The sequence below is a fragment of the Macaca thibetana genome, chromosome 5 (genome assembly GCF_024542745.1).
Source record: "Macaca thibetana thibetana isolate TM-01 chromosome 5, ASM2454274v1, whole genome shotgun sequence".
NCBI lineage: Eukaryota > Metazoa > Chordata > Mammalia > Primates > Cercopithecidae > Macaca > Macaca thibetana.
The window spans coordinates 37,383,399-37,406,049 of NC_065582.1; the positions used below are offsets into that span (position 1 = coordinate 37,383,399).

The window sequence follows — 22,651 nt, forward strand, 5'->3', positions numbered from 1 at the left end:
TTCATAGAAATCTACATCTTATCTGGGAAAGATTAGTAAAACTCATCTTTAATGTATGGTAAAACTGCAGATCTTTTTCCTCTTTTCTCAAGTCAAATTTTCGCAGTCAGAACATTCAGAAACAGGATCCCTTTTCCAGTTTTACACTTGTGTTTAAGTGAAGGAAAATGTGTTCAGTTTTGTTCTGCACTCCTCCAGGTGATTTCCAATAAGACTTGAGACTTGCTGATATCCTTCCTCACTCTCAAGCCCAAACAGCAATAGAAACATTTCAAGATTTTCTTTTGTAACATGTTTTTCAAAAGCTCATTTTCCTTTTAAATCTAAGAATGTTGTCCTTTGAAATAAAAAAAAAACCCAACCATTTTTTTCACACCTTGCAGAGACTGAAACATAAGTACTACATAGGCTAGTTTCTACAGCTATTAATGTTTCAGGTATTCAACAGAATCTAGCCTGCTGTTTTCTTTAAAGGGCCCGTTTCAGTTCAGATACCCTATTGAGAAGTTTTCCACTGCTAAGTGGATTGTGTGTGTGTGTGTGTGTGTGTGTGTGTGTGTGTAAGAGTTCTTTAAATGAGTGAAATGACCTTTGTTTAATGAAGTTAACTATTTTATAACATCTTTCAGATGTTAAAACATTTTGCCCCAAGAGCTTTTGATATCAGTACTTTTATACAGATGTTTTTTGTGTTAGTTTGGGTCCTCTGAGACACAGATGTCAAGACAAGATTTGATGTGCAGGGAATCTCCCACCCCATCCTACTACCCTCCCACATTTTCTGTTGGAGCAATCCCCATTCTAGTACTTCTACCCTGCTCAGTAGCTTGCTGGGAGAAGCCCAGAGGCAGCAAGGCCAGGGGTGGTTGCCATGGATTCCAAGGTGCGATAGCTGGAGGCTGTCAAGCAGTTCTGTTCCTCATAGCAGGTTAGGTTGAAGGGACATCTGAGTAGGGTACCACTGTGGCCACTACACCCTCCTCTTTCCTTCAGCCTTTGACATCCTTCCCTCATGTGAACACTCTTTACTGTGTTACCCACCCATGGGGATGTTGTCACTCTGTTCTGCCTTTGACCTACGGGGGCTTCTTAACTATATGGATTATTCCTCATGCTTCTTAGAGTCAAGCTTTGCCACCCCTTGCACCCTTGTTGGTCTGCCTCTGTTCCTCCCCACCGCCATCCCTCACTACAGAAAGGCTCTTTTCATTCTGCTTCAACTCCCGAATTTTGGACTACCTGCCTCCCACATATACACCTAGCTTGCTTGGCTCCATCTAATAGCTTTTTGACTAAATTGTTGAGGAAAAGAAGGAAGAAGAGCCATCAGGGTTTCTTACGTCTGCAACTGGCTAGAACATGGTTCCATTCACTGAAATAGAGAAAATAATAGGAGGATCTAAGAACAAATTTGGGCCTCACGTATGTGTGCATGTTGTGGGGAAATAGAAGTTTGGATGTTAAAATAATGAATTTGGTGTGACTTTGGGACACCTTCTTGAAATTAATAGGCTCAGTAGAGGAGTCTGACTGGAGATAATAGTATGGGGAATCATTAGCTTCTATGTGGTAGTTGAAACCCTGACTTTCAAAGAAACAACAAAGAAGGGAGGAGCTAGCGCTGGAGCACAGTAACAGTGCTGCCTGAGGGATGCACCGAGGAATGTACCAGGAAAATTAAGGGACAGGAGAGAGTTGAAAAGAGAGCTAGTGACCAACAGAGTATAAAGATATAAAAATGGCAAAAGAGTCATTGAGATTTAACAACCAGTTTAAAATTTAGTTATTATGGAGTAAGCCCATATCACACAGGTGGTGGCATGAACGGGAGTGAGGGATTAAATTTAGCCAAAAACAAAATATGTATTATAATTCAAATAACAAAAAGTATATATTGTCATGTGGACTGAGGAATAGTCTTTTTCATCCTTTGCAGTAAAGATATATATGATTGACTAGCCAAGTCGATTTAAATTATTTAGTGTACATCCATAAAACTTTATGAATTACTTGCTGCATATGTGATGACACTCGCCAGTATTGCCCATTTTGTGTTGATTTTGTTAACGTACATTACTAAGGAGCTTTTCATCAAATTTTGCAGTCCCTGAAACATTTTCATCTTTAAAGTTACAAATGTGATTTCTCAGCTGCTGTATAGAAAATATGGAACCAGAAATACTAAAAAATGATAATTGTTTTTAAAGTATTAATCTTTTTAGTCACACAGTTGTTTTTTACATGCTATGCTGAAAATAACAAGAAATTTGATGCAGAGGGAAAAATGATTTTTTATGACTTAGTAGATAATTCACAAATATGTGTTAAGATATTAGGATTTATGTCCTACCAGTTTCAAAAGTACTACAAGTGACTTGTTCAATACGGAGTACAACTTTAAAAAATGTATTTAAAGTAATTGATGTTGTGTTTGTGACCTGGCTTGAAGTTCTCTTTTGGTGAAGAGCATGCATAAAAAGGTTTGGTAATTATTTACTCAGTGAACAAATGTTTTGAGTGCCTTATGAGTCAGGCATTTTTGTGAGTGCTGGAGATAATAGTGATGAAAAACAAAAGTCCCTTTTCCTTATAGAACTTAAAGTGTGGGAAGGCAGATAGTACAGAAATAAATTGATGGATGGATAGATGGATAGGTAGGTATTTACTATATAGCAGGTACTGTTTCTGCTTTTGTTTAGTGCTGTGGAAATGAGTAGAGCCAGGACAAAGGAAAAGAAGAGGTGATGCTGGTGGGTATTATTTTAAGTTGGATGGTTAGAGAAGGTATTGAATAGGGGACATTTGAACAGAGTCCTCCATGAAGGAAGTAAAAATAATAAAAGAGGAATAGCCAGCACAAAGGCTCTGAGGTTGCAGCACACTTTACCCCTCAAGAAAGAACAGTGACAGAAAGTGAGAAAGAGAGAAGTAAAATATGAGTTCACAGTGGTGGGAATGTATGTGGGTGATAGAAGGACCCAACAGGCAACCATAAAAGACATTGGCTTTTACTCTGAGTGAAATGGGAAGCTCTTAGTGGGTGTTGAGCAGTGGATTAGTAAGATAAAACTTATTTCATTATGCGTTTCAGGTACTTACTCCTAATCATAGTAATTAATAAATTATTAATTTGGAATATAGGAAGTTCATATGTGAAGTGATGGGTGTTGGCTCTTTTAGAATTCAGTGAAAATCCTAAACTTCTTGCAGAAAGTGATTCCAAGCTTTGAGTTACTCTTCTGATGATCAGTACAATTGGTTTACTTTCTTGTTATCTTTGTCCTAAAGCTTCTTAAATCACTTTGTAGCTCAAGTCTAATGGATTATACCAGCCCATGTAAATTCTGAAAATGTTAATATTGCCCAGTGATTCAGAGGCTTTAGTAATTTGCTTAAAGTACTTCTTGTTTTATTGGTATAAACTGTATTCCTCAGTGTCTACTATGATTTCAAAGTTAGTACTTGGCTTGGAATTTTCCTTTGAAGCTCGCAGCTGTAGTTCAATATAAGATAGGCTGTCAGAGCTCCACTTATTTAACAACTGTATCTGTGCCCACTTTTATTCCTTTAAGCATCCTAGAGTAAGCATTTCAAATGGTTTTGAATTATCAAAGGTCATTTTGAAAAACAAGATTTTTGAGAAAATATTTTAAAAGTTCATGAGAAAGTTGTGTAAAATACACCCCCCCACCCAAGGTAGGCCTGAAATGCCACTAAATCAACAAAGGATAGTGAATAAAAGTTACCCTGTATTTTCTAGGATTTGGGGAAAGTGGAGTAGCTCTACTTTCTTTAAATAACCTATTTTAAATTTGTTTGAACAGCAGAATTATTATACCTCTTTTTCATTCAGAATGGAGTTGACTGTAGGCATCTTTTTAAAGTACCCATAGGTCAGGACCTCTCTGGACTTTCCACTACCTTGAAAGACACTGCCAGAAGAATGTTGTTCCCCACACTTACAAAAGGAACAGTAATGTTCTTTTCTCCAGCCATTATTTTATGCAAAGTCCAACTTTATTTTATCAGAGCTATCTGAACTTTCAATGTATTTGAAACATTCATTGACTAATATCTTTAATGGAGCTTTTAATGTCTCTGATCATTTATCTTTTGTTAGGTTAGCAGAACTGGAACAACACAGTTACTTTCACAGCTTCAAATGATACTTTCATAGTCATTTGTGGACATGTACTATGCAGTGTCACAAAGTTTGAGCCACCTGACAAACCTATTTCTAGTTGAGATCAACAGGGTGATGCTCTGCCTTCTTGTTGCAGCTGTCATACTGTAAACAAGTGTCATTTTCATGGTCCATGAGGAAAAGTATAGCATTTTCCTCATTTTGGTGCTTTTCATTAGTGATTGGGCAGTTTAAAATGGCCCCAAAACATAGCCCTGAAGTTCTGTTTAATGTTCCTGCGTGCAGGAAGGTTGTAATTTGCCTTAAAGATAAACTAATGTGTATTAAATAAACTTAATTCAGGCATTAGTTATAATGCTGTTGACCATGAGTTCAATGCTAATGAATCAATATATATTAAAGATATATTTAGACAGAAACACACATAAAAAAGGTTATGCGTTGATCAGTTGGCAACAATGTTGTGACCAGAGGCTTGTGAGAACTGTATTTCCCCTAGGAGCAATGGCTCAGTATTTGTTAATTCAGTGGTTGCAGCAATTTTATAGAACGCAATTACTGTGAATGCGAATCAACTGTATTTCATTAACAGTGGTGATTTATAGGGACTTTAGATACCAGAAGTGTTTTATAATTCCCTTTCTCGAAACCATTGTTTTAATATGTTTAAATGCATGCATGCAGAGTTGTGATGTTAAACATAATTTTACTGTGGGTTCTGGTCAAAAAGAGGAAATGTCATCAGGTAACTTGAAAGATACGTTATTCTAAACATTATCCTCCAGAAAATTGGCATGTACAAGAAGCATATTGAATGCTCAGCAAATAATTTGTTTTAGAGTAATAATCTTTGAGTATTGTAGTGATTCTAGTTTTGGAAAAGAAGGCAGTATCAGTGTTAGAGAATAATATTCTTTCAGGATTTTATGTGGTTACTTCAAGGTGTATGAAAGAAGACTCACTTGGGTGTTAAATTCTTGTCCCTGCTTTACTTAAAGCTAGTAATCTTGAGAAATTTACTAAATCATTTTAAGCCTGATTACCTTGCCTGCAAAGTGAGGAACATTTTCAGTTTAAAATTTTATTTCTTTTATTAGTATTCTTCCTGACCTTGAATCATTTCTATTCCCATCATATCCAGTTGCCAAGAAATCCATGAACCTTAATGTTGTTTATTGGCCATCAGATTTTATTTCACTGAACTCAAGTTCAGTCACATTAGTTACCGATAAAATCATGTTATGTATATTAATATATATAACATATATATTAATATATATTATATTAAATGTATAATATATTAATATATAAAAATATATTAATATATATAAATATATAACATGATTTTATCGGTAACTGTGACTGAACTTGAATATATCAAATATTTGATATATCTTGACATTTTGTATTATGGTAAGAAGAAATAAAAGACCTTCCTCAAATTTTAGGATATGGACTTCTGTTTGTTGATGTTGGTGTTTTATCATACACTGTTGTAAATCATACTAAAGGTTTTCTCTGAAAAAGACTAGAATTGACAATACTTCATTTGTTAACAGTTTCAAGTTTTAGATCATGGGTGCTTAATTTCTTGTGTGTGCACAATATGTTGGCATTATTTTATCTGACCTCAAAGATGTCCATATAGATACCAACAAAGGATAAAGTGTATGAATAAATATCATAAAAAGATGCTGTATCAGATAAAATTCTAGAGCCAGGTTTAAAAAACATAAAGGTAAACATGCTTGATATGTAAAAATTGAGAAATATGATAAAAAAAGAAATGTTTAAAGCATCTGTAATACCACTGCCTAAGATGCAGTTTATTTTGAAATGTTGTCTTCTAGTCTTCATACAGTTTAAAAATCATATTATAATCATTATTATTTCCAGTATTTTCCCCTTAGCGTAATATAATATAACATCCGTGTTTTAAAAAATGTTTTATGAACGTCATGTTTAGGGATTACACTGTATATATCCCATCTCATAGATTCCTTTATATTGAGCATTTGAATTTTTACTTTTATTTACATTTATTTTTATCTTTATATTTGCTTTTGTGGATAAACTGCAGTGAGCATCCTCTGTATAATTTTTTTTTTCTGTTTTAGGATTACTTCCTTAGGATAGATTGCCAGAAGTGGAGTTACTGGGTCAGAGGGTATGAACTTATGAACTTTTTTTTTTAAAAAAATTTTTTGTTTCTGTCCAGTCATTTGTAAAAGAATTAAAATAATAATGATTATAATTGTTACCTGCTTGAAAACTGTGTCTGAAGGCAAGATTCTGTGATCAGAGAAGTTTGGGAAATACCAGGATAAAAAGCCTTTTAATCTGATTTACCTCAGCATTTCCCAAATTTAACTGAACACTGAAATTTTTTTTTGATACACTTCTTAAAATTTTGTGGAAGTTTTATATAGGATATAGTCTATGAACTACTGATGTAAAGTTGAAATTGTTTTATATGCTTATGTTTTATTGGTCAAAGGAATTAAACTATAAATCTTTATGCTAAAAATTATTAAAAGCGATTAATGTTGTTTACTATGGTTTTTGTGCATGTCTTTATAAAGTCTTATAACTTTTAAAATTGAAATGTTCTATATTGTTTACTAAAAAGCATTTTAATGCCTTGGTGGCATCAATACTTTTTTGCAATCATTAATGATATTTAGAATGTAGACATATAACATGAAAGTAGAACATAATATAGATTGTACAAATCTTGTTTTTTCCACTATTTTCCCCTGCAGAATGTGAAAACCTTTGCATCTTCTGATAGTCTAGCCAAGGTCCAAGAAGTAGCAAGCTGGCTTTTGGAAATGAATCAGGAACTGCTCTCTGTGGGCAGCAAAAGACGACGAACTGGAGGCTCTCTGAGAGGTAACCCTTCCTCAAGCCAGGTAGATGAAGAACAGATGAATCGTGTGGTAGAGGAGGAACAGCAACAGCAACTTAGACAACAAGAGGAGGAGCACACTGCAAGGAATGGTGAAGTTGTTGGAGTAGAACCTAGACCTGGAGGCCAAAATGATTCCCAGCAAGGACAATTGGAAGAAAACAATAATAGATTTATTTCAGTAGATGAGGACTCCTCAGGAAACCAAGAAGAACAAGAGGAAGATGAAGAACATGCTGGTGAACAAGATGAGGAGGATGAGGAGGAGGAGGAGATGGACCAGGAGAGTGATGATTTTGATCAGTCTGATGATAGTAGCAGAGAAGATGAACATACACATAGTAACAGTGTCACAAACTCCAGTAGTATTGTGGACCTGCCCGTTCACCAGCTCTCCTCCCCATTCTATACAAAAACAACAAAAGTGAGTATATTCATTATATTGTTAACTTGAGAAACTTTACATACCTATTTTAAGTAATGAAACTTTCCTCTCAGTCTTTGTATTACTAAAAATTAATCTTAAGATATGTAATAATAAAATGAACTAGTTTTTTGTTTTACAGAAGGTATTGGAAAGTATTAACAAGTAGAAATACTGATAATGGGACAATCTGAGTACAAATGGAGGGAAAGTAATTGAGCCTATTACTATGAAAAGTTATTAACATCAAATTTTTGTCTAAACCTTGAGTTCCGGGCAGGGATTAGTAGCTTGTGTGGGGTGTAGAGGTTTTGGGTGAAATATGATTTGTGTAAATCAAGTAATGAAGAAGCTTTTTATTTACAAAATGCAGCTGCTGGAGTGGGCTGTCTATTTACAAGTGTCACTCTAAGGCATAAATTACTCAAAAGTTGCCTCAAATTAGTTCTAGTTATTTATCATTTGAGAATTAGAAATAGCGGATATTCATGTAGAATAGACTTACAAGTTAAACTATATTTTGGAAAGGAACATTTTAACTTGAATAATAGCTTACTTGTTTTATAGACATTAAAATAATGTCTGTGGTAGTTCATCCTCTTACTCCTACTTGCTTATTTCTTACATTTTACAGTGATTTTAGGCCATAAACAATATACAAACTGATTTAACTGATTTGACATCATATCATTTAACCTAACTTGACTTGGAATGAAGTGTCTTACACACTTGGATTAATAATAGTTGAATTGCTAAATCATGTTTTACATCTGCTTGTAAAACCTTGACTTTCTAAAATGTGTTTGGCCCTAATTTACCTAGCCTGTCTGCAAGTCAGATTATATTTAGCTAGCATGATCTAAGAAGGACGTGACATCAAGTAGTGATTTTTCATCCATTGTATCATCCCTGTCTCAAGATGTTGAAGCAGTAGCTTTGGATCTCAGCCAGATGGCTCTACCGCTAACAACTATACACTGCTTTGTTAAGGCTCAGACCTTATATAGTGTCATTCCTCCCTTCTGTCCCCCCAGTCTTAATCCCCTTCTTCAAGGTTACTATATCAAAAGGGAGTTTATACAGCTCTTTTTTTCCTGAGGGTTCAGTTAGAGGAATAGGGGTTTAATACTTAAGTTCCAATTGCATTATCTTATTTCAGAAAGAGGTTCAATCAAAACTAAGCCTTGCAGAACAATGCAGAGTTATTGCTGATTTCTGCTACACTTTAAATTAAAAGCAAAAAAAGCTAGTTAGACAAAACTTTATCTTTTTCCAAAAGGAAAAGTCATCCTTATATTCTGTAGGAAACCTTCCAGTTCACAAGTTTGACAGGTACTTCATCTTTTCTTTACCTTCAAGATAAAATCATTAACAGAAATTTTATGTGTGTGATGATTACCTCTTTAAAAACAAAGTATACTGAATTTGTTAGTTTTTTTTCCTAGTGATTCTGAATCAGGAATAACAGTTATTCTTGTACATGCAAGATAACAAGAATGGACTGGGCCCTAACCATAGCAGGGATAGATGTGTGTATGCATTTGTATATATACACATGTACAATATAGATGTGTATATGCATTTATTATATAAGTGTGTATGTATACTTTTTGATATATTGTTGATCATGAGATGATTTGCCTTCATAAGTATGGCATGAAGAATACAAAGCTATTTGATTGCCAGGACAGTGATGCCCTTCTATAAGTACGATTTCAGTCTGAAATTTTTCTAAATGTTTTCCTTTTTGTCCATTCCTAAAACCCTTCTGCCAGAGTATTCCCGGAGCACTTTCAACAGCATTTAGAAAAGTCGCTTAGTACTGCTTTACCTAAAAAGAAAATGTCAATATTCTCCGTCTGTAGATGTTTTAATACAATAAATAGAAGCTCTCACTAGTTCAAGTACTTTATTTTGGAAGAGCTTTAAATTCTTGATCATTATAAAGTTAAGACACTTCTACAGACGTTACCCTAGACCATAGTTTCATTCAAGTCTTAAACTTTGACTTTTGAGAGTAGAGGCATAAGAAATGAAATCCCATTTTTAAATGTTAATATAGGATTAGCTTTCTACAAATTTTACTCAGGATACCTTTCAAGTTTTATTTTTTGACGTTCTCATAAACAAACCCTGTGGACAGCTAGACTGAATTTTATCCATCATCCCTAAATATGCTGCATAAGCAAATAAGATATTAATGAGAAAAAAAGATGTTTAATTCTTCCTTGCATTGCTTTATTCTTTGAAAGCATTTTGAAAACTGTCAAAACTCTGAGGACAGTTTTTCCCCCCTTGTCACTAAAGGTTTGTTCTTTTGGGAGCCTTATGGCAAGCAATATATGTTAAAAATTCCATACTGTCTTAATGTTAAAAGTCAAGGGAAGTGATAGTCAAGAATTGCTATTTATTAAGCTCACACTGTTTGAAAGATCCTATGACAGATACATAAACAAAAGTTACAGAGAGGCCAAATGATCCACCCCAGATCACACTAAGTGATGAGAGATTTTAATCCTGATTTGCCTAATTGCAAAAAACCCCTTTCTCTTTCCATGTACTATGCTGCCCCCTATGGTAGAATATGACAAACATCACTAAACAAGATTTCCAATATAGTCATAGAGACTCTGGCGTGTGATAATTTTCTAATACTGTGTCCCATTTGAAGTGATCAGAGCTACCCTATAGAAAGGACAGAGAGCTCAGTTAACTACTTTTCTTTGTGGCACTTAACAAAACACTATTGAAGATTTTACAGCTCAAGGCTAAAGTAATCAGGAAGAAATGACGCTATTAAAAAATTTGATAGAGGTCATACTCTCTCGAATCCATAAAACATGCTTTTAAAGCAGAGGTTGTGTGCTGGCTGTTCCTCTAAATTTGACTAGCCTGTAAATTCTAGAGTCAACTTGGTTCTCCAGATATAAATGTCTGTCTCTTCAGTTTTTACTTCCTTTGTCAACATCCTTATCATATATATTTTTTTAAAATTGTTTTCTGAAGAGATGCCCAGCTCATATTGAAGAATCTTTGACATATTTTATACAGATGTCAACTAATTTTCTACTAACATGAAAAACAAATGAGACAATTATTAGGCCAGATCTGGTATCCTGATCTTTTGATGAAGAGAAGTGTGTTTGAGCACTAATTTCTGATGCTTCCATATCTGTCATAGTGGCTTCCACCTGTTCTCTTCTCATATAACATCCTTACCTCAAATGAGTCTATTTTTTTTCCCATCCTGATTGTTGGATTCTTCCACCTGTTCTCATCTCACATAACTTCCTTACCTGAAATTAGTCTATTTCTTTCCCATCCTGATTGTTAGATTCCTCTTAGTAATTAAACCGTGTTTATCCATTTGCCTCAAATAAGAAATAAATGTTTATCAAAAAATACATATGTATAAAGGATAGCCGGGTATGGTAGCTCACACTGTGATCCCAGCACTTTGGGAGGCTGAGGTGGGCAGATTGCTTGAGCCTAGGGGTTCAAGACCAGCGTGGGCAAACATGGCAAAACCCTGTCTCTACAAAAAACAAAAATTAGCTGAGTGTGATGGCATGCACCTGTGGTTCCAGCTACTTTGAGGGCTGAGATGGGAGGATCATTTGGGCCCAGGAGGTTGAGGCTGCAGTGATCTGGGCCATAGAGAGTCCTGTTTCAGAATAAATAAGTAGAGAGGGGGGGAGTTGTGGAGAAGCATCTAGTGTATTGGAGTTTAGAGGCATAAGACCCTTTCTTTCTTGTCTATAAGTTCTGAACAATAGAGGAATCAGGTAATAGGATCATTAACCAATCAGGGTATCTGGTCCACCATTCCCCAACCACCTCCTAGGACCAGAGCTGCTGAGAAACTTTGTAGGACAATGTGTCTAACATTGGAAATATAACAGGGCTCTAAGTTACACTCTATTGTAGAGTTCTAGAGAATGATAGCTTCTTCAGAAAGTCCCTGGCCTAGTCTACCTACAAGACAAATAACGTAAGTTCAAATTCTGTTTGGTGTAGACATGTCCAGAGAGCAAAAAATGCTATTTAAGGCAGTCATCTTGAGTAACATCCACTAGTAAACATGGCCCAGTGAATAGCCATGTCCCCTACCTTTGTGAGGGAGGAAAAATGAAACATTGACTCAGCATAGTTTAGCCCAATTTTAAACATGTGGGGAGGATGATGGAAATGGGAGAAATGGGGACAATGGGTGAGATGGGTTTTCCCTTAACATATTAGAGTGATAAGAACTTTTCAGATCTGAGCTTGAATTCTGATTATGCCACTTATATGTAACTGTAAGTATGTAATCTCAGTGAACCTATTACTTTATCTGTAAAATGAAGACTAGAATGCCTACCTCTTAAGGTTTTTGTAAGGATTAAGTGAAATAATTTATGTAAATCAGGTAGCATAGTGTCTGGGACACTCAAGATATTTTACAGATACAGGCCTTATGACATCATTTTATTTGTCTCCTGTGCCTTACCCCAAATCCCACAAAATATACTTCATTCCCCACAGCGGTTGTCAGTCTCTATATGTATGTTTTACGACCTTCAGCATTCAGTCATCATATCACCCTCTAGTGTAAAAAGAAGTAGAGAAATAAATTCTTTTAAAAAGGTACACAGGAGGATTAGAAGAATACTATAATAAGCTAGGCCCATCTTCAATAAAAATAGACATAAATTTTGAAGCCGATGCTACCCACAGATCTCCCTAGCTGATAAAATATGTACCCTTTCCTTTCATTAGAATTTAAGTCAATTTCTGTAGACTTCCTTCTAATCTTTAGCTAAAGCTTCTGTATATTTAAATGCTTTAATGAATCTTCCATATGGATGCCACAATGAATTTTAGCTCATGGTTAATTTCTAATTAATGCTTGTTAATATAGTTTTAAATATATTTGTTAATATTGTGTTAAACCATAATAACTCTAAATGTTGGTGATAAACTGTATCTCATTCACTGCAGGTCATGACAGTTACTATTATTAATTATTTAAGAGATACGGCCTTGCTGTGTTGCCCAGGCTGACCTTGAACCCCTGGGTACAAGAGATCCTCCTGTGTAGTTGGGACGGCAGGCGTGGACCACCGTGCCCAGCTCAAAAAGTATTTTAATTATGGGGTTTCATTGTAGACTAAAGAATAATCTTCACACCAAATGGGCCATTTTAAAATTGTTTTATAGCGCTCCAATGATTTGTTCTTTATACAGATGATAAACCTCACTGAAATATACACAAATACCACAAATAGTTATCTTCAAAATACTTCCAAAGAAAATTGTTTCCCATGTGTATTATTATAATGATCTGATCCATTTTTAATGTTGTTTTTTGTTGGTGGTAGGGAAGACAGTATGAAGAAAAAGGATATAGGAATATATCATGATGAATTTTGTTTTCACTTTGGTAGATAACTCCAAAATGATTTCTCAAGCTCCATTCATTCACCCTAGCCATAGTTTTGCATTTCTAGCTGTCTGTTGGGCATCATCATCTGAGTGGTCCACTGAAAACTGAAACTACTAGTAGTTTCTTTCCCCAAACCAAGTTTTTATTTTCCTGCCCAGATTTTCTTTTCTGTCTCAATCATCCCGTCTTCTGGTCAGTGGATGGAAAAGTGACTTGACTTCTTATGATGGGAGTCTGGGCCTGCTGAAGAATTTAACAGACTTGATCACTTAGTCTCTCTTTTTCTTACCCGCCAGGCACTTGTAAGATAAAAATTGGAGGGTTAGTGTTTAAAAATGTAAAGAGCATTTTTGCTTGTGCTTCTGTTTGCATCAGGCTATGATGCCATGCCCTTGACGGTGAGTTGGCAGTATGAATAATTGGATGAGTTTTTTAAATGAATTTTTAGCTCTGTATAGATAATAGCCTCAATACAGATATCTGGTGCCCTGTTTCCCACTGATAAAGCCAAACCTAAATGAGAACATTTGAAGTCTTCCAATATCTTACCATAGTTTCTACCTGGTTTCATCTCCTTTCCTCTCTACTTGTTTTGAATGATACTCCTTCCCGCCAGCCAGATCCTTCAAATCCAAGTCCAAATCCCCTATCTTTATACCTTCCTAGATTTAGAAAATCTAATTCCTTTGAACCTGTTGTTGCTTCTCTTCGTGGTGCAGTTCATTTGGTATTACCTGGTGACATTTTTGGTAAGCTTTGTCTTAAGTTAACATAAAATTCTTCACTTTTTTGAGCAGTAGAAATTTGATAAATTTGTCTTCAGTCCTAATTCAGGTTGAGTGTTGAAGACTGGCAAACTGTAATGTGAACAGTTGTCATTTCACCTCTTTTTTTTTTTTTTTCTTCTAAGACAAGGTCTTGCTTTGTTGCCCAGGCTGGATGGAGTGCAGTGGCATAATCACGGCTCACTGCAGCCTCCACCTCCCAGGCTTAAGCAATTCTCCCACCTCAGCCTCCAGAGTAACTGGGACCACCCGTGGCACCACCACGCTTGGCTAATTTTTGAATTATCTGTAGAGACAAGGTCTTACTATGCTGCCCACGTTGGTCTCACACTCCTGAGCTCTAGTGATCTTCCTGCCCAGGCCTCCCAAAGTGTTAGGATTATAGGTGTGAGCCACCATGCCCCAGCCTCATTTCACCTCTTAAGATGTACCTAAGCTAGACCAGAAATTGTAAATGGGCACATCATTAAAATTGAGTTTAAGACTCAGGTATTCAGTATACGTACAGATAGTTACATTGAGACTCCCCTGAGGAGAAGTTAAAAATCCCACCTTAGGAATCATTTTGTAACATGCAGAAATCGATTGAAGGCAATTCATACAGCCATTAAATATCACATTTGAAAGAATATTTAATAATGGGAAATGCTTAAAAATATTTTATTTAAAATATAGGATTCAAAACTCTATACAGTGTGATCTTAATTATGAAGCAAACATAGATTTTTATATATGTGTGTGTATGCATCTACATATATACATATGCAAAGAAAAAGATCAGAAGAAATTGTACCAAATGTTAGGAATTATCTCTGAATGTGGTTGAATAAAATGTTATTTTTTTCTTAAATACATTTTAGAATTTCTCCATTTTGTTATAACAAGCATATATGACTCTTTATTGGAAAAATAACTCTCTGCTGGAAACCAATTATTCTATGTAATCTTTTTTGATGACTTACATGGTGTGTAATGCTCCTAATGGAGGATTGGATAAAAAGATGTTCCTCACAAGAAATGGCATTATATAATGATCTCTGCATGAGAATGCAGCTGAATATAGTGGACACCTTCCCCTATTCCCAACCCCCCATTTCATAGTGGAAAGGGCACAGAACTCTTCAAGTCCTAGTGTAACTGATTCTTCACATCTTTAGGGCTCAGGTGTTACCCTGGCAATTTTCTAAGATCAGCTTAACACATTAGTAGAAGAGTAATAGCATAGTCGTATCTTTTCTTGTTTTGAAGATATTTATTTAATATGTGTTTTCTTTAAAGAGTTCTTTGGCCTTGATAGCACTTTTGGCTCTCTCTAAACGTGAATATTTTTTATATAAAAACCTTTCTCTGAGCAATTTCAGAGTCTGTCTTTGAAAATGGGTGTCCCCAACCCCCAGGCCATGGACCAGTACCAGTCTGTGGCCTGTTAGGAACTGGGCCTCACAGCAGGAGGCGAGTGGTGGGTGAGTGAGCATTACTGACTGTGCTCCACCTCCTGTCAGATCAGCTGTGGCATTAGATTCTAATAGGAGCACGAACCCTATTGTGAACTGCGCTTGCGAGAGATCTAGGTTGTATGCTCCTTCTGAGAATCTAATGCCTGATGATCTGAGGTGGAACAGTTTCATCCCAAACTGTCCCCCCACCTCCCCCGTCCACGGAAAAATTGTCTTTCGTGAAACCTGTCCCTGGTGCCAGAAAGGTTGGTGACTACTGTTTTAAAACACAATTATTATTATTTTTTTTTGAGATGGAGTCTGGCTCTGTTGCCCAGGCTGGAGTGCAGTAGTGCAATCTCAGCTCACTGCAACCTCCACCTCCTGGGTTCAGGCGATTATCCTCCCTCAGCCTCCTGAGTAGCTGGGATTACCAGTGTCTGCCGCCACGCCCAGCTAATTTTTGTATTTTTAGTAGAGACAGGGTTTCACCATGTTGGCCAGGCTGGCCTCGAACTCCTGACCTCAAGTGATCCACCTGCCTTGGCCTCTCAAAGTGCTGGGATTACAGGCATGAGCCACCGTGCCTGGCCTTAAAACATAATTCCAAAGTGGCCATTGCTTTATGAGGAAATCGTTAGTGCTTTCCCTTCCCTCCCTTCCCATATTCCCAACCCCCCATTTCATCAAACTAATATATTTAACATGTTAAGAGTTTTTAGTCTTAATTTTAAGTCTCCTAAGATGGACTCCAAACTGGAGTGGACCTTTGAGATCACCAAGGCCAAACCTGTGTCCAGTGGCTTTACCAACAGACTTGAACTTACAAATGAGGCCATTACAAAGGAATACTGCAATGTCAAGTATCTTCATAGTTTTAGACAGTTATTTATGTTAGGGTTCTTTATTTAATGTTGACATCTCTGACTTTGCTTTGGTCCTTGTTCTTCTGCCTAGAGCAGTGACAGCTCTTTTCACAGGAGAAGACTGCTGCCGTATTAATCTGTGATCTTCTCCAGACTGAATGCCTTCAGTGTGTTCTCAGAATGTGTATATATACTTATATTTTTTCTCATTAATCTTAACAGTCCTAATAGGTCATTTCTAATCTTTAACCCCATAGTGGACATGAGAAATATGTGAAGAGAGGTTAAGTAATTAATCATGTATCAATCAGCTGGTAAATAGTGGAGTTGGGATTGGAACTCAGATCTTATTCTGGGTCTAGGTTATGGACATATAACAAATGTACTTATGTTAACATTTGGAAATTCAGTTAAACAGTATTAGTAATTTGGGATGAGTGGGCTGTGAAATAACCTATAAAGCTACCGCCCTAACATTTATTTTCATGTCCCCAAATGTTGCCTCAACTAAATCTCTTTGTGGTATATTTATTGTGACTCATTGTATTAAGTTTGTTTTTCTCCGTCTCTCATTTAAGCCCTTTGATTTCTTATTTTATTGCCTAGTAATATTTATTGTATTATCAGGTACCCTGATAACCTAATTATTAGTCAATAAAGAATTAGTGTATAAATTTTTACATAATACTTGTCAGTCATTGACCACATGGATATATATTTTGTGTAGCTGGAGTCAGTGCATATACTTCTTTTATATTCCTGATTCTTTTGGTTATTATGATAATAATAGCCTTATTATTATTTGATAACCTGTTTAAACAGTTGACTTGTTCAGCCTCTCAAAGGGAATTTTCCCCACTCCCCTCTGCTTCACTGAGATCTTGACCCATTTACATGAATTATTTCTACATTCCTTCACCTAGAATTTCATGTGTATCTTTTTTCTTTTATCCCTCCAATCTGGAAAGAAGAAATACACTCGTCCTTTACAAGGAAACCTTGTGTTTGGATTGTTGATCCTTGAGGTTTGCAAAATGTTTTTTGGAGACTTCCTGCATTAGCCAATCTGTCTTTTTAAATTAACAAGCTTTAATTTTTAGAGCAGTTTTAGATTCACAACAAAGTTGAATGAGAGGCCCAGAGAGTTCCCATATGCCCCCTGGTGCACACATGTACAGCTTTCCCTTTACCAGAATAGTACATTTGTTACAGTCGGTGAATCTACATTGTCATATCATTATCCGGAATCCATAGCTTCCACCAAGGTCTCACTCTTGGTGTTGTGCACTCTGTGGGTGTGGACAAATGTGTACTGACACGCATCTACCAATGTAGTACCATAGTGAATGGTTTCACTCCCTTAAAAATCCTGTGTTCTGCCTATTCATCCCTTTCTTCCCCAGTCTCTCATCACCATGATCCTTCCACCGTCTCCATAGTTTAACTTTATCGGAATGTCATATAGTTGCAATTATACAGTATGTAGCCTTTCAGATTGGCTTCTTTTACTGATGTAATATGTATTGACTTTTCCTCCATGTATATTTATAGCTTGATAGCTCATTTTCTTCTAACACTGAATAATATTCCATTGTTTGGATATACCACAGTTTATCCACTTCCCTAGTGAAAGACATCTTGGTTGCTTCCACATATTGGCAATTATGAATATAGCTGCTTGTGAAAATCTGTGTGCAGGATTTTGCATGGACTAAGTTTTTAACTCCTTTGCATAAATGCCAGGGAGTGTGATTCCTGGATTGTGTGTTAACAGTATGTTTAATTTTGTAAGAAACTGCCAAATGGCTTCCAAAGTGGCTATATCATTTTGCATTCCCACCAGCAGTGAATGAGAGTTCCTATGGCTCCATATCTTCAGTGGCATATGGTGTTGTCAGTGTTCTGGATTTCGACCATTCTAATAGGTGTGTATGGTATCTCTTTGTTACAATTTGCAATTCCCTAGTGATACATGATACTGATCATCTTTTCCTGTGCTTACTTCCCATCTGTAAATCTTCTTTGGTGAGGTGTGTGTCCAGATCTTTTGTCCATGTTTTAGTTGGGTTGTTCTCTTATTGTTGTATATTTTGGATAACAATCGTTTATCCCATGTGCATTTTGCAAATATTTTCTTCCAGTCTGTGTCTTATGTTCTTATTTTCCTGACAGTGTCTTTCAGATAGCAGACATTTCTAATTTAGTATAGTCCAGCTTACGAATTCTTTCTTTCATGTATCATGCTGTTAGTATTGTGTTGTTGTATCTCAAATGTCATTTCCAGCTGGGTGCCGTGGCTCACACCTATAATCCCAGCACTTTGGCAGGCTGAGGTGGGAGGATCCCTTGAGCCCAGGAGTTTGAGACCAGCCTGGGCAACATAGTGAGACCTCCTCCTTAAAAAAAAAAAAAAAAAAAAAAAAAAAAAATACACAAAATTAGCCAGGCATGGTGGTTGGTGCATTCCTGTGGTCTTAGCAACCCGAGAGTCTGAGGTTGGAGGATTGCTTGATCCTGGGACATCAAGGATGCAGTGAGCTGAGATCATACCACTCTACCCCAGCAAAAAGTCTTTTCTATACCCATTTAGGTTTTCTCTAATGTTATCTTCTAAGAGTTTTATAGTTTTGCACCTTACATTTATGTCTGTGATCCATTTTGAGTTAATTTTGTGAAGGGTGTAAGATCATTGTTTCGATTCATTTATTTGCATGTGGATGTTCAGTGGTTCAGCACCATTTGTGGAAAAGACTAACTTTTCTCCCTTGTACTGCCTTTGTTCCATTGTCAAAGATCACTGTACCATATTCTGGTCTCTCTATTCTGTTCCATTCATCTACTTTTAATTCTTTCACCAATACCACACTGTCTTGGTTACTGTAGCTTTATAGTAAGCCTTGAAATTGGATAGTGTCTATCTCCCAGCTTCGTTCCTCTCCTTCAGTATCGTTTTGGCTATTCTGGGTCTTTTGCCTCTCCATATGTTTTAGAATCAGTTTGTCGATATCTGTTACTTGCTGGGATTTTGATTGGTATTGCTTTGAAACTGTAGACCAGATTGGCAAGGACTGACATCTTGACAATGTTGAGTCTTCCTGTACAAGAATATGGAATATATCTCCATTTATTTCATTCTTCTTTGATGTTTTCTTATCAGAGTTTTATAATTTTCCTTGCATAGATCTTATACATATTTTATTAGATCATCCCTAAATATTTTATTTCAGGGGGCTGCTAACGTAAATGATACTATGTTTGTCATTTCAGATTTCACTGTTTCATTGCTGGTGTATAGGAAAATAATTGACTTATTATATATTAATCTTATATCTTGCAACCTTGCTATAGTTGCTTTTGTTTGGTCCATTTTTTAAAGGATTTTCTATGTAGAGTGTCATATCATTGGCCAAAAAAGACAGTGTTATTTCCTCTTTCTTAATCTCTTTATCTTTTACTTCTTTTTCTTGTCTTTATGCTTTAACTAGGACTTCCTCTACAATGTTGAAAAGCAGTGGTTAAAGAGGACATTCTTGCCTTGTGTCTGATCTTAGTAGGACAGCTTTGAGTTTCCATCGTTAAGTGTGATGTTAGCTGTAGGCTTTTTGTAGATAGTCTTTATCAGATTGAGAAAGTTCCTCCCTTCTATTCCTAGTTTGCTAAGAGTCCTTCTGTCTTATTTCTTAATGGTTTAGTAGATGACTCTGTGGTACTTTGAAGGTTGTTTGCCATAGGCAGTTTACCTTTCCTTGACATTTGAAGGATTTGTGTTGATGCCGAGTATAGGATTTTCACAGAGTCCTCCTGTAGCTTCTAAAGGTTTAGCTTGGAAATGTTAATTACTTAACATTAGCAGGTGAGTAAAAAAGCTGGGGATAAATTTTATATCTTGCTTGTATTTCAGTTCCCACCTCTCCCCCTGACAAAACCCCAATATATAAACAGTAAATGTAAGTATATATAAATATATTTTTAAAACATGTAACAAATGTAAGTTCCTTTTGAAATTATTATTTCACCAACTTTAAACAGTATTATCGATTTTACAAACGTTTGGCCAGTGGTTACAATTTTATGAATCTTATTAATGAGATTCTTTTCTGCTTGTGGGTCTACTTTTACTTTGACTCTTGTCCTAAAATCTCAGTCCTATCTTTGGCCTCTCTTCTGAGAGACGTAATTTTGTGTATTTAATTAATCTCTATTTTCTATAAATTAATATGATAAAAAGAATCAAGTTGGATGGATCACAAGTACAATACAGAGAAAAGAAAATATGGTTAGGGCATTGAGATTAGGTGTGTTTAAATACTTAGTTTTTAGACACGACCCCATTCTTTTGTTTTTTTCTTTGAAATTTGCCTTACATTCACTATTGTCTAGTTCTTAATTTGGAAATGCTATTTTTTTTCATTTAGCATTACAATTATTTATGGGAAAAACTTTAAGAACATTTCAGAATTCTTTCACTGGATATTCTAAATATGGATAGTAATTCAAAAGAAAGCACAAAGATGTAAAATCACAGAAGATATAAAATATTTAGGTTTTTGTAGAAGTCATATATTAGTATGTTTAGCATACGTAGAAAATTTTATATATATATTTTTTACTATGAAACATATCAAAAGCACACAGTTCCTTAAGAATTTATCTGTTTCTTCACTGAACACTAGAGGGCCATATAGTACCTTATAGATAGAGCTGCTTTCCATGTATTTAAATATACTTAGTATGTGCTTGTCTTTCCTACTTTGTGTTTTAGTATAGTATGTCTTGCTCAGAATTTGGAGTATACACTCAAGAGTAATTATGTGCACTGTCAGATAATATGTGGGATACCTAGGGTTTTTGTTTTTGCTTTTTTTTTTTTTAAACAAGCAACTAGCATTTTGCTACTTCGTAACAACAAAAAGTGATGAAAGAGTGAATCTTGGGATAAATGTATGTGCAGACTGACTATGCTTTGGAAATATAAGTGTGCTTTTAGAAAATTTCTCAAGTATCTGAACATATAAGCATAAAAAGAATAGGCCTTTCATTGTTATTTGCTCTGGGACTTCTTGGCATGTATGTGAGAAAAGAATTCTCTCTCCAAAGAAGCTACTTCCCTTGTCTAAATGTCATTTTGTGTTAGCACAGAAAGTAATATTGTGGGGCATAACCACCTAATCATCCTGGAGTAAAGAATATTTGAACAACTGATTTAATCTTCTTTTTTTTTTTTTTTGGCTGCTTAGAGTAAAGAAATGAGAAATATAACCTATAGGTACTTAAATAGGTAATGTCAATGTGTGAAGAGAATCATGAACAGCCAGTAAGACTGTTCAGGCTCTTATGAACTACATAAGATATGCCTTCCCCAAAAGGTATTAATATTCAGTTAAAAGAATAAAAATATGAGGCAAGAAGATGGTTTGAGCCCAGGAGTTTGAGGCTGCAGTGACAGTACTACAGTACTTTAGCCTGGGTGACAGAGTGAGACTCTGTCTTTAGAAATATCAAGAAAAGAAAAAGAAAAACATTGTGCTGGCTCCAAAAAACTGACTTTGAGCTACATATGACCCATCGACTGTATACTATTGGATCTTTGCTAGCTTCTAGAGAAGAAGTTCAAGATCTGAGTAGCACCTTGCTTAAATTTTAATTTCTTCCTTAGATATACTTTAGAGAGCACTTTTCATTATTAATTTCTGTATTATGTTTCAGGGGGCAGAAATAAGGACATTTCTCGTTAGCTACTATTTATACAGTCTTTTGGTGTAGGAAGATTAGTATGATGAACTTAGAGGAAACACATTGTTTACACCTAGAGGAGACAATAAAAGAGGGTCATGTGAAAGAGAAGGAACAATAATTCACTTAAAGACTTAAAAGAATCTCATCTTTTAAGTCTCGCCTCCTTTGATTTGCCAATTTTAATACCTTAAATTATTTCTTCAAATTAGTTACTATAATAATGAAGTGACAAAACTTTGATCTTTAGTTCTAAATTTTACTGAGATGTTAGTCCTCTTGAATATTGATGAACTTATTATTATTTTAAAGTCACTGCTATGATAAACAGTATTCTCTAGCTGATAACATTTCTTATGCCTTAGTGCTGTGTTTGCTAGTTTTCTGTATCACTGCCATTTTCTGAAAACCACATTTATTGACAGGTTGACATGAGCTTAGGTAATTGAAGGCTGAGCTTGAATTCTGATCCTTTTGTACAAGTGATGAATTGAGTTATTGTTAGCATAATATAGGTGGTGCATGTTGAACTCTTAAATGGTCAAGAAGGTAAATCAAATAAAAAGATCAGTATTTGGATATTTTGAAAAACACATGGACTCCTTCTTTGAGTGGCAGAGATAATAGATGCTCTTGATGGATTGAAGACATCCAGTATTGTGTCTTTAACATGTGTCTGAAGAAAACACTGACTTACTAGTTAAAACTTGATTCATTTAACAGTATTATTGAGCACTCAAAGAATTGCCATTATTTTTCTAAGATAACCCACAATTTACTAGTAGCTCTGGTAGGGAGGGGTTGGGGAAGGGTGATGTTGGGAGTAGATTACTATGCTAAATGCATATATTCATTGTTAGTTGCATTACATTTTAAAAGGGTTAATGGGAGGGGGCAAGTACAGGGTATGTAGTATTTTATAAAGGGTAA

At 35.6% G+C, this 22,651-nt stretch overlaps 2 protein-coding genes and 1 pseudogene across 9 annotated transcripts in view; 2 read left to right on the forward strand and 1 right to left on the reverse strand.

Annotated features, from left to right (window-relative positions):
• The window catches only part of LOC126954972 (peptidyl-prolyl cis-trans isomerase FKBP1A), a 1,061,339-nt gene that overhangs the window by 636,119 nt on the left and 402,569 nt on the right, over positions 1 to 22,651 (forward strand). The window lies entirely within an intron of this gene.
• The window catches only part of LOC126954384 (uncharacterized), a 545,369-nt pseudogene that overhangs the window by 114,597 nt on the left and 408,121 nt on the right, over positions 1 to 22,651 (reverse strand). The window lies entirely within an intron of this gene.
• FBXW7 (F-box and WD repeat domain containing 7) overlaps positions 1 to 22,651 on the forward strand; it is a 209,966-nt gene that overhangs the window by 111,447 nt on the left and 75,868 nt on the right. For 6 of the 7 annotated variants that reach the window (XM_050791070.1, XM_050791063.1, XM_050791068.1 and 3 more), the window contains exons 2-3: positions 6,262 to 6,311; positions 6,907 to 7,476. In XM_050791070.1, coding sequence (XP_050647027.1) covers positions 7,238 to 7,476 — 239 coding nt within the window. In that variant the 5' untranslated portion in view covers positions 6,262 to 6,311; positions 6,907 to 7,237. The remainder of the gene's footprint in view (positions 1 to 6,261; positions 6,312 to 6,906; positions 7,477 to 22,651) is intronic. The other variant, XM_050791064.1, reaches the window with a different exon arrangement.